The sequence below is a fragment of the Mastacembelus armatus genome, chromosome 5 (genome assembly GCF_900324485.2).
Source record: "Mastacembelus armatus chromosome 5, fMasArm1.2, whole genome shotgun sequence".
Classification (NCBI taxonomy): Eukaryota; Metazoa; Chordata; class Actinopteri; order Synbranchiformes; family Mastacembelidae; genus Mastacembelus; species Mastacembelus armatus.
Window position 1 is genome coordinate 19051806 of NC_046637.1, and position 12758 is coordinate 19064563.

The 12758-nt window shown below is 38.5% G+C and overlaps 1 protein-coding gene across 2 annotated transcripts in view; it reads right to left on the bottom strand.

The window, feature by feature from the left end:
* The window catches only part of cntn4 (contactin 4), a 135833-nt gene that overhangs the window by 7143 nt on the left and 115932 nt on the right, over positions 1-12758 (bottom strand). The window contains exons 12-15 of one of the 2 annotated variants that reach the window (XM_026307360.2): positions 10290-10417; positions 2899-3074; positions 1308-1425; positions 685-843 (exon numbers count right to left, since the gene is read on the bottom strand). In XM_026307360.2, coding sequence (XP_026163145.1) covers positions 685-843; positions 1308-1425; positions 2899-3074; positions 10290-10417 — 581 coding nt within the window. Of the gene's footprint in view, positions 1-684; positions 844-1307; positions 1429-2898; positions 3075-10289; positions 10418-12758 lie in introns of both variants that reach the window. The other variant, XM_026307359.2, reaches the window with a different exon arrangement.

Genomic DNA, 12758 nt, shown 5'->3' on the forward strand with positions numbered 1-12758 from the left:
AAAAACACAATACTGAAAAATAACATGTAGATAAACATATTATCAACTTACCAAATTTATAATATTTTTATAAATTAAATTGCCAATTAAAATGCTAATTTAAAATATATGATGATATATTCACTATATGTTAAAGTAAAAAACAGAGACAAACTGATCTAATTCAAATAAAAATGAAAAAAAAAAAAACAAACATCCTATTTCTTCTTCAAAGGGACGGATTCTGTATGTGCAAGGTCATAATGTTTTTTTTTTAAATACATGATCCTGCTGTGGTAAATCAATAAGACCAGTAAAATTATCTTAAATCAAAATACCCTTAATACACAAAAATATCAATAGAGCAAGGTATACAGAACAGCAGAAACAACACATTATACCAATCATTCATGAATTCTAAGGGCTCCATTAAAGAGGATGTGGGGAAAAATTACACTGGTGCTATCACTTAACTACACTATGAAATTACAACCCTGGCAACAAGCTTCATCATCAGGGCAGGATCCATGTTTCAGGATTCCCAGGAGTCCGATAAAATGGCGGTCAATGGTCACTCTACAGTTGCATACCATTTGGTGCTGGGGTAAAAATTACATCTCCAGTATTCTCACAGGTGCAGCAGAGTAAAGTGTCCCCTCCCCCCCTGTTAGTGGAGGAAGCCATGGCTGGTTGGAGAGAGTTTACCTGTGGTGACAGCCTGCCACCCTAGGGAAAAGGGTGTCCTGGCCTGGATGGTGTATGCTGTAATTGGACTGTGATTATCAGGACCAGGCCTCCAGGACAGAGAACCCGTGGTATCAGTCATTTCTTCTACATGGATGCTGGTGGGGGGCGCTGGGGGACCTGATAGATGGCACAGCCAGGCAGGAGGAGGAGAAAAAGATAAGGGAGACAGACGAAGGAAGGAGGAAGAGGAGAGAGGGGGAGGGGATGTAAATCAGGAAGAGATGGAAAGATGGCAGAGAGAGTCATGGTGGTATTAGTACCTGCGGCTACAGTAGTGCAGTCAGTTCACTGTGAAACCTTTGGGAGATATTTGGTCTAATTAGACAGTAAATTGCCTTTAACACTGAAGAGACAATTTCCTATTTGCTCCCTTTTTCATTCGATGTCTTTATTTCTTCATCACTGAGGCATAACCAGCCACTGTAAACATTAATCACTAACAAACACCCATATTCTTCCGCCGCCGATGAATATTTGAAAAGAATTTAGCCACTATTAGTAATCTTCACTGACTGCTCACTAGTCATTTTAAACTGAAACACATTCATTCAAAGTGAAACTACTGAGTTTTGATGGCTTACCTCTAACAACCAAGTCAACAGCAATGGAAATGCTGTCCACCTTTGTTTGCACGGCGCATGTGTATTTCCCTGCATGCCTCAGCTGGATGTTTCGAACCATAATGTCTCCTGCTGAATGCTGCTGTCATTCAACACATGCAACCATGCACACACACATGCACACAGAGTTCAATAAGCAACATGGCTAACCTGAGGCTGTAATTGAAAAACTGACTTTCTAACGTCACATGACCAAAAGCAGACAAACAGAAAGCTTTTATCGTGTATATCTTGAAAAATAAATCTGTGTTACCTCCTGCGGCCTATTCCTTCATATGCCTGTTCCATTGCTTTTATCATTGTAATTACAGAAATGTACTTGCTCAAATACCTTGATTTTGATTTATATAAGCAGCTGCCTAATACCTTAGTCTAATAGTTAGTTCTTTAAGAGAGCCTTTTATTCCATCTTTAATTGCAATTCCCACTCCCACATGGCCATTTCATCAGAGTAGAGCGGAGCAGGTTCTGTAATAAATTGGACATGGCAGTAATAATTCTGTGCTGTGCTGGTAGCTTAATCAGTGTAAGTGTAATGTACAGCAATTTAGAGGAGCCTGTAATTCCAGGTACAAGAATCACTTAAATCATAAAAGAAAAAGGAAAGACACTGTCCTGTATGTTTTTTTTTTCACCTCCAGTTTCTTAAGGAAGCAAAAGGAAGCCTGTGTATCACTGTTTCAAATGTCAACTGCAAACCTTTTAAACCATACCATGGCTGACTGGGACTTGTTGAAGGGTGTGTATGTAAATTTCAGTTTAAAATAAATCACAGGCAGCAATTTTCTGGACATAAATAATATACTGCACTTGATACAAACATTCCCTCTGCACTGCAGCTGAATTTATTTTTGACTCTGCTAAAAGTAAAATATTGATCGACCACTGAATCATCAGTCACCTCTTGACCTTTATTCAGTACAATGTCTGAAGGTTCAAAATTAAACCTAAGTCATTTACCTAGCAGCTTTAAGAGCAAAATGACATAAAATTACCATTCTTCTAAAAACCACAGTTTTTTTTGTTGTATATAATGTATAAGTATACTGTATAAGATAACCTTTTACTGTGGACAACTTTGCATAGAGACCAATTTTTAAAAAAGTGCCGGTTTTAAGCTTAAACAGATCTGTGCTCTTCTGTGCTCCTAATTTCAGATATGCAAAATTTTGTTTCATTTGATTTTTTTTTTATACCATGGATGGTTTGAGACACTTGCAGGTCATTTCTCACTAGCTTAGAGTCTTCCTGGTTATCATTTCTACTTGCTGCCTTTTCTAACAGCGAGGGACATGTCTCTCCTATATCTGACAGATGTCTTCTCAGTGTGGTGGTATTAATAAAGCTATATAAATGCAATAAGAAGTGAAAATTTACCTCTAAATGCTAATTCTATTTGAATTTTCTAAATAGTGAAAATCTGCTGTTCAAGTAATAACGACTTGGCAGCACAATATTTAACACTCTGCTGCATGAAGATCCAAGATGTTTAAAAATCTGAGGCATGATTTCCTTGCTGGTGGTGAGAAACCTTGTAGGATTATAGACTTACACCTCCTACTTTTTCAAAGAATCCACCATGGCTCCCAAAATGGATGAGCTGTTCATTGAAGAACCAGGTGAACTTGAGCTCCAGCGATGGGTCATGGCTCACTTGACAGGGCAGGACCACACTCTCGCCCACAGTGACGTCCAGCGTGGATGGCTGGGTTGTGATGATAGTTGGCTCTGAAACACACATTCACATCCGTGCACGTTTGATCAAACACATTGTTCTGCTCCTCTTTTCCAGACATTACAATTCAGTACGGAATATGGCTTTGCAAAAAGGCAAACCCTTCCATCATCCTTATGGATATGTCAGACTCAGTTAATAGAAGGATATATGGGACAGAGCACACAGCAAACTAGGACACATGGCTACAATAACTGGTATTAGTTTTGGCCGGAGCTCGGTCTGTGGGGACTTGAAGACATGTCTCTCCTGCATTCAGAAAAACCTCTATGTGTCACTGTCAGTTCAACCTTCAGCCTGGACCTCTTTGCAGTCGGCCTGAAATTCACAAAATGCACCAGTAGGAAAACAGTAAACAGCAGTGAACATTTCTTCCAGTCTTCACTACTCTCTGTTCAAGGCTGATACAGTGGCATCACATGGGAATAAGGCAAACATCACTAATCTGCACTTGTGTGTGAGCAGTGGAGAAGGAAGGTAGAAAGACATGAGAGAGGGAAGATGAGAGGGAGAGGCTTTGTTCACAGAGTGTGAAACACCTGTCTCCCTCTTGGGGGTGCTGTGATTACTTGGTTGAAATTACTACTCTGAGCACATGGACTAAATTAACCATGGCAAATGATCCCTGGACAGACATAGATTCATGTAGAAAGTGCCGGCAGTGCAGTCTTCATCCAGAGTGAATTTGATACCTTTATTGTATTGGCCCCCTCCATCCCTCCCTGACACACATATACACACACAACCATCACATGGTCTGAATGTGATTTATCTAGTCGTTTTCTGATATCAAGCCAGAATGCCATCAGCTGCTAGATTTTGTCATATACACAATGAACGTCTGTCTGAGAGGCCCAGTGCTTATTGCTGGGGCTAAATGGTGAGTGATGGTGGTGCAGTAAAAATGTCGTAATAACATACAGAAGGTGTTCAAGGGTCTGTGTCTGCTCAGTCTGCTCTGATTCTAAAGGCCAGCTGCACTTTGTACAACAAATGCAGGAAGGAAATGGAAAAGCTAAAAAATTTAAAGAGGAGAGAAACACAATCCTTGAAGGGAAAAAAAAAAGTGTCAGGACTGTTTTCCAGGGGTTTTCATGGTAAGACAGTTACTCTAAATGACATGAGGAGAAGAAAGTAGCAGAAAACAAAAAGCTCTGGAAGGACCTAATGCGAAATACTTACATAGACCCACAGTCTTTTACTCCTCTATCTGTGCAACATGGGAACAAACTATAAACATTAACCGCCTTTCTTATTTCCCCGGCAGGAATGGTATATTTACCTCTTGTCTAACATGAGCTCCTCTCATTGTGGTGCATGCTGCCTGCTCTCTTGCTGCCTGAGGGATTCACTGTGACAGTGATGGTGGGAATATGCTCCCTTATTACCCTCCTCTGTCATCATTTGTGACAGATTATATGGATAACCAAGGTTGGTTACACAACCACACACTGGGCACTTAAGCATAATTTGATTGATTTCTATCTTGTATAATGCCTTGTTACCTACTTCCACTGTAAAGGAGAGGACAGTAACCCGCTCACTTAGCGGGGTCAGTCAGAGAGAAGATGGAGAGCGTGTTAACATACGGAGGCAGACTGGGTGGCACCTCAGGAATTACTGCTGAGGTGGGTCAAAACTGTGCCTGCCTGAATGGCAATTTCCATTTGTACTTAAGATGGCGAATGCTGCAAAAGCTTTCTCTCTGCACTGACCTGCTGTTACATGTCACAGTGTTTAACATAAAAAAAAAAAAAAAATTAATTACCGCAAATTAATTAAACATGTCAAACCAAAGTATTCTGTAACTTTTTGTAAGGGCAAGTGTTCAGGGTGTGATTCCTTCTCTGAGGTAGGACAGTTTGGTAAGCAAATAAACTAAACTGAAATGGAAAACCAGACTGGCTTGTAATTTAGGAGAAATGTCTTAAAATGCTTAAAAATACAGTATTGCTAAAAGTTGCGACTGAGTTAGGCTCTAACATTTGCATATATACTAGACACATACCCCTCCATATGTTACAAAGTGCAATGTATACACAATAATTTCACAATGACTACTTTATTTAAAGATGATACGAAAACACAGGTACTTCTAGTTTTAAAACACCCATTTCATATTTGTTGTGAGAAGAGTCTTCATGAAGTATGTATTTAAACCAGGTGGTGTTTGAATGTTAAATAAAACGCAACATACTGTCTGATGGATGTTTTTAACTCTAAGGTTTGAAGATTTCATTTATTTATGCTGGAGAAGATGATGAACAACATCCAGTTGGACCACTACTGTTAAACAACAACAACAATCACAGCACTACTTGCCCTGTTATGGCAAAAGAACTGATGGAAATGTAGGACCCAGGACACATAATGTAGAAAAAAAACAGATGACTTACTGACACGGGCTCACAGTGGGAGCACTTAGAGACACTGTGTAACAGTAACATGTGGTTGACTGGAAAACAGAACAAGTTACCAAATGACTCCCTGCTCCTCTCAGGGGCGAACAGACATGCCTCACCTGGCCAGTTTTGCCAGTCTTCCCACAAACAGCAGCCATCATGAATAATGCTCACACTCCTCTCTCCTACCCCCGGTGGAGAATCCCTCCTTGCTTAATGGTCTAGAGCTATGCTGTGGAAGTGTGTAGTCTCCTTTAGTGTATATATACGCTTTATAGATTTTCACAAAAGGTGAATGATGGGAGCTTGAATAATGCATAGAGGAGGGCATGTAAGAGTCATGGGTCACCTGATCTGGGTATATTGAAAACAAATGTAGAAAGCCTCACCCTCACCCTGTAAGTCCTTCCTACGGAGACCTGCACAGATTATCTAGAGGCATGAAGGTTCAAGACAAACACAAACTTGTAAGGGAAATGGTTTTTCACAGGCAGCTCAAAAAGCCTTTTCTGAAAAGATCTCCAAATTCTGATGGTGCAGACTGAGCCAAGGTTCATACTGTGTATTTGAAGGTAAATTGCTGTAACCTTCTGCATTTTATTCCACAATGCTGAAAAAGCCCATTAATCCTCAGTGTGATTTCACAGGTCAGTTTGGATCAAAAATCTGGTGACTGTTACATAAAGCAATGGTTCACATTTTAGCCCACTTTTACTTTTCTGATTTAATAAACCAATACAAAAGCTTTTATCAGCACATCAGAAACTTCTCCTATGCATTTTCTGAATGCCACATATTTTCCAAAGGACAAATCAAAGGTCACTCAAGGGGAAACTTCAGTTGAGGGGAGATTCACTTATATTGTGCAACAGATACATATAAGATGCTTTCAGTACTGTATTCATATGCTGTGCAGTGGCACATCTGCAGCAACCTGCTGGTGATCAGTGACAGATGGCTGCTCATTATTTTTCTATATATCTGTCAGGAATCTCACATCACATTTATTTCACATAGTTGCCGGTTTTCAACATAGACAGAAATGTACGCTTGGTAAAGCAACTCACAGACTTACATGCCTCCCAACCCCACCACTTTGGTGTGTAAGAGAGCAAGTAAACTGATCGGATGATTTATCTTCTGTCTTACAGCCCAAATACCAAAAACAGTCAAAACCACTGATCAATGCCATCCATTTAGATTGAGTTCAAGTGTCATGTGATCCCAGAGAATTCTTCTTATTTGACAAGTCTGAGTCTCAATGAACGTCTGTCTGATGCGAACCAATCACATCAGACAGGTGGCACTGACCTAAATGCTAATACCTGCAAGTTAACATGCTGATTTTTAGCATGTATAGTGTTAAACACATACACCGTCTTAATGTTCCATCAGACTGTGCAACAAAGACTACGATTTTATTAAATCCATCTTGTAGTGTGATGAACAAAAAAAAAAAAAAAAAAAAAAATATCTGTAGCAGGCAAATCAGATTGATGTATGAGACCAGAGGTACGTCAACAGCTTGAATCAACCACCTGCACTGCTTTTATGTTTGGAGACACTACTTTCGCTGGTACAGCTTTGCAAGGTTATCGTCTTTGTCCACAACCTTATTTCTCATTTCACACTATCATTTCAGTTTCTGGGTTTTTTTTGCAACTGTCAGATTCAATTGCAAACAGCCCAACATCAAACAGTCTAAAGGGGCCTTGGCATGCAATTTTCTAATTAGCGCTCAACAAAAAGTACAGCTGAGGCTGATGGGAATGTCATTAGTTTTAATGAACAACATTAGTACTGGACAAAATTTAAGTAGTATTGGACAAACTCTTGACTCGCTGGCACTGGATAAAAAGTTTAGGAATCACCACGATATAACAATTCAGCTTCATTATGGTCTGAGCAAACTGTCATGTCCAACAGAGTTATTCTGGACCAAAGTAGGGGATTAACGACAGTGTCATCTCGCTGCAGCATGCTTGTAGACTAATATGGCTAAAACATGCCATATGTCTTAAATACAAGTGGAAACACAGTGGACATGTTATATGTTAATGAAACATGTTTGGTTTTTTTTTTTTTATTCCAAACAGTGCTGGATGATAAACTGCCTTTAGGGTTTACGGAGGTTAACAGAAGTGAACACAGTATGATCTCAGAAGTTTTGAGTTTACTGACCATCTGTAATGATTGAAAGCAACCCTAAATGCAACAGCTTATCCCCAGTGTGATCAAAATTCAGGGAGCAGATCTATAATCAAATGCAATTAATCTGCTAATATCCCCCCAGTGTTGGAATAATGGGGACATTAACAGAGCTCATCTGTTGTGACTGCTCCTCCACTGTTTGCTTGGTGGCTTATTCACAGTAGGAGATGCCGAATGCTTTTTGACAGGTATTTTTCAGCATTCATAACACCAAAGTCAATTTGAATAAACTACTGTCATCTCCTGTAAGGGCTGCTCCCACAACATAAATTTCTTCCTGCTAAACAGGTTTCCAATCCTCAATAAAATGGTGCATGTAAATTACCCCATCTCATTTTCCAAACAATATTGATTGTGACAAAAAGGCACAAGATCATATACAGGAACATTTGTACAACAGCAGCAAAATAAAGCTTTAATATATGATGATGGAAGGGAAGCGAGTGCAAAAGGGTGTCAAATAAAACCCATATTCCCTTTCACAAGAATAATAAGTGGATAATGGCGCCATATATTTATGTTGAGAAGACATGTAGGTGTGTTTCCCTGCAGCTTGATTGGAAAATCACATATAAGCCATCAAACTGAACCTTCAGTGAGAGCAGGAGGTTTAACCCACCCCCCGCACCCTGCACCACCAACCACTCTGATTGGCTGGGGCATTTTCATTTCACAGTGTGTGATACGAGGGAGGGTAAAAGGAAAGTGTACAGTGTAACTGGCAGAGTGTAGCGTTTCATTATGCCTCAATGTCAGGCGCTGTGCTTAAAATTTCACAGCAATTAATACGTATGTAAAATACAAATACACTGACATTTTACATTGTTAATTTCTTCACTTCAATTATGCAAAGGTTACTGATTATTTCTGTAGAAAGCCAGAGTTGTCAATGGGAGGGAGAGTGAGGCATCAGCATAAAGCAGCAGCAAGGTGCACTCTAAGCTCTCTCCACATCCTTGACTGCTGCTGACTTTCAAGCATTCATAATAAATGAAATCTGTCTTTTATAATTCAACAGAAAAAGGAAACATGCCTTGATAGCGATTCACAGAAGACAGAGGTGGTCTGTAGTTTTTTTTTTTTTTTTTTTAATTTCAATATATGTGTTCTGGTAAAAAGGGAATTACTGTATAGAAACAGTACAGGAGGATATTCCTCTTTCTCTACCCACAGTAAAATTAGATGAATTGATGTTTTTCAAAGTATTCAGTAGAATGTTAGCCTGTAGGGGCTAAAAAAAAGTCAATTAATACATGTTTCTATAGGAACGTCTTGGAAAATTGGAGAAAAATAATATTCCAAATGATATTTTAGCAGACTGCTGCTGTGTTGAAATGGCATTTCAAAAGATTTTATAGATTGCTAACTTGTAGAAAAAAAACTAAATGGACTGAACCTTTGAGCAAAAGTCATAAACTACAGAGGAAAAATGAGAAGATCTGTCTTTTAGGCATTATGAAAGAATGATTTAATGTCAGGCTGGTGAAAAACATACATCGTTTCTCACTGTACCATCAAGTGAATTGGAAATATTTTGGCACCGCTTCGTCAGTTACTCTTTAAGCTCTGTTATTGATTCCATTACAACTGAAATGTTTTTAATGATTAGTGACCAGATGTGGTTACACTGAACTATATTCTAATGAATAAAGATTCTGACCGAATTTTCAGAGCATAGTCTTGTAGGGTTTATATGCTGCTTATATTGACACTGAAGAAATGCAGTGGCAGCTACAGGATTTGATGCAAAGATTCTAATAATCTGTTGAAATATACATGTAAATCTTTACCCAAACCATTTGAAATATTAGGCATGAACTTTTCTCCCTAAGGCCTATATAGTCAAGATCAATAATTCTCTAATGCTACACAAGCCAGTCAACAAGGAGGGTCAAGGAAGGACAAATAACAATAACACAAATGAACAGTGCAACCTCTGTAAAAAGCAGGTCAGAGTGAGGGGACAGTTCACTGAATATGTCAGCAAATCCTCCAGGAACTTAAGGAGGTGAGAACACTATCCCCTGAGGAAAGAGGACAGAAAAACAGCAGTGTGCACAGAATAAAGCCACTCTGTACACAGCACTTTATACCCAGCTCACATTCAATTTTAATGAAATATAATAAGTCACAGCACCAGTGCAGAATGCAATCTCCAACCTTGATGATCTAACAACACCAGGTCTTTTTCACACAGCATATCCTTTGACAGTACCGAAGGCACTGAGGCAGAGAGCTGAATGTTTTCAACACCTCTGCAAACAGACACAGCAACAGAAGCGTCTCTGTCTCTCTTGTAATGATAGCACATCCCTGCTCCTCATGACTTATCAAACGACGGAGAGAGCGAGGCTGCTGGATGCTTCAAAAATCTGTGTCCTCCTTCTCTGTGCTGGTCATTTTTTATTTATGAAATTGAATACTTCAGGTTAGTTTTTCAAGGCGCAGAATAAAATATCAAGCAATTCCACATGCTGTCAGAATGAAAAAAACATGCATTTGAAAAATGTGTCCAGTAGTTTATTTGTCAGGGTCTCTGCCGACTGAGGTGCAAAAGACAGTAATGAAATGTAAAAAAGGAGAAAAAGGAAATACCTTTAACTGTGACGGTTCCTGTGCTGCTTGCCACACCAAACTGGTTTCGTGCCACACAGGTGTAGAGGCCTGCATCGGACTTGGTTACGTTCCATATCCGAAGGTTACCGTTGTCCAGAATGGAGACCCTGGGGTTGAAAAAAAGCAAATAATTTTATATTGGTGGTGTATCAGTTTCAACTGCATACATGCACACTACACATATGCTGTAAATCTTTAAATATATGGGGCTGATGCACAGTAGCAGAAAAGACAGTGGCTAATGCAGAACAGCATGTCTCAGTGTATCTAATTAAGCACTGAAGACAACAATGAGAAAGATTGTTGTATTTTCAGGGGTGATTAATTCAGCACATGGCTTCAAGATTGTCTAGGACAACAGCGGCTTCATGCCCTTTATACAATGGCCACAAGTGCTTCATAAAAGGTCAAAAGGCCTTAACAAAAACTTGACATTTTCTAAATAACAAGCAAAAATGGAAATCATGCCCTTGAAAGGAAGGTACGGTGGGAAATCAAGGGTGGACCAACTCATCAAAGCACACTGAATTTTAATCATCTCAAATTCTCTGCTGAATCTGCAAACTGTAAATATGAAATGGCACCAGCTTGATTGTGATGGAGGAAAAGTGATGTGTCGCTGGTAAATTGCTCTCTTCACCTATAAATGAGTTCAACAATGAGTCAAAGGAGTCAGAGCATAAAGATTCCTCCACTGTTAGATGGAACAGAGAGCTTTAAGCAAACCAGGGAATAACTAAAGGGAAAAGATCATTTTCTCTAATTACATTTTTTAATGTGCATACATATACATAGGCACATATGGCTATTCCAGATATATGCAGAATTTTTTTGGTTTCATTTACCTGTTTGTTTTCGTAGTAAGGAACAGAGCTCCATTGTTTTTATTGAGACCATATCACAAGGGATATTACGTTAAGATATTTAAATTTTATCTTTTAGGACTTTTGAATTTCCTCAAACCGTTCTCATGTTGTTCCTTGTATTCTTGATTGCTTAGTCTGTATGATTGACTGATTTCTCTAAGGGGCATGGTTGTATGTAATTATATTCAGACTGTAATTTGCTCTGTGAAATGCCCAATGAAGGTAGCTCGGTAAAAAAATCAGAATAAGTGTTTAAGATGCAATATATCTTGGCTTATTTCCTACTTTATTGTGTTGAAGTATATATACATATATATATATATACATATATATATATATATATATATATATATACACACATATATACAGTTAAATATATAAGTATTCTATATATATAAAATATATATATATATATATATATATATTTACACATTTATCACATTTATACAGTTAAATATATAAGTATTCTATATATATATAGAATATATATAAGTATTCTATATATATATATATATATATATATAGAATATATATAAGTATTCTATATATATATATATATATATATATATGTGTATATATATATATATATATATATATATATATATATATATATATATATATATATATATGCATTTACCTGCGTGTAGTTGTGGAATGTCCTTGATACAGTGTGACAGTGTAATATCCCCCCCTCCAGCTTCACTGTCTACATTGGGTCTTTTTCAAGTTTTGCATGCGATAAGAGACTGCAGAGACAGTTAGTGTAAGAGAATCTGCTTCTAAAACCACATGGTACTGCTGAGTGGAGACTTGCCTTATATCAGGCTGAGAGAAAAGTGCTGAATGCAAAGTAGCCGACAACGACCATCAGTTTCATGAGGGGCATATCGCTGTGTGGGATGGCCCACAGTTAATGACATCAAAGCTGGAGGCTGATAAATTTTAGGAAAATGGACCATTAAATGGTACCACAGTTCTACAACTGCCCATAACACAGTGTAAGCACAACTGAAACAATTGCTATACATTAATTACGTTATGTTGTTGGTGCTCTGGGTGTATGGCAAAGCTAATCTGATGAGTCACATTATCTAAAGGACAATGCAAACTAGAGGTAATAGCTCTGCATTACAATGAGCTTTTCACCACATATGCATCTATCAATTAACTAGCGCAGTCAGTGAGAGTGAAACCAAATGGGAAAACATATTATTTTAACTAGAACAAGCTCTGACCCAATTCAAAACTCACAGCAATACGTCAACAAAACTAAATACCTGCATTTGTGCACCATGTTCTGTATATCCACAATCCCCTTATCCTCAGGGACAAAACAGCTATCACATGATTGTACACAATACATCTTGTAAGAGGGGGCTCTGTGCCGAGCGGTGTTGCATGTGAACACACTGGCACCTATACAGAGTTAAATTCTCAGTAGCCCTCCCATGGCGCTAAGGCTGTTTTTGGCTATTCACTGTATCGTCTTCCTTCCTTGTAGCTTTATATGAGGACCAAGGAGGCACTTTCCTTTGATTGACATTACAGAAAGAGCAGCAGGCTGGCTGTTTGCAGAAGTGTT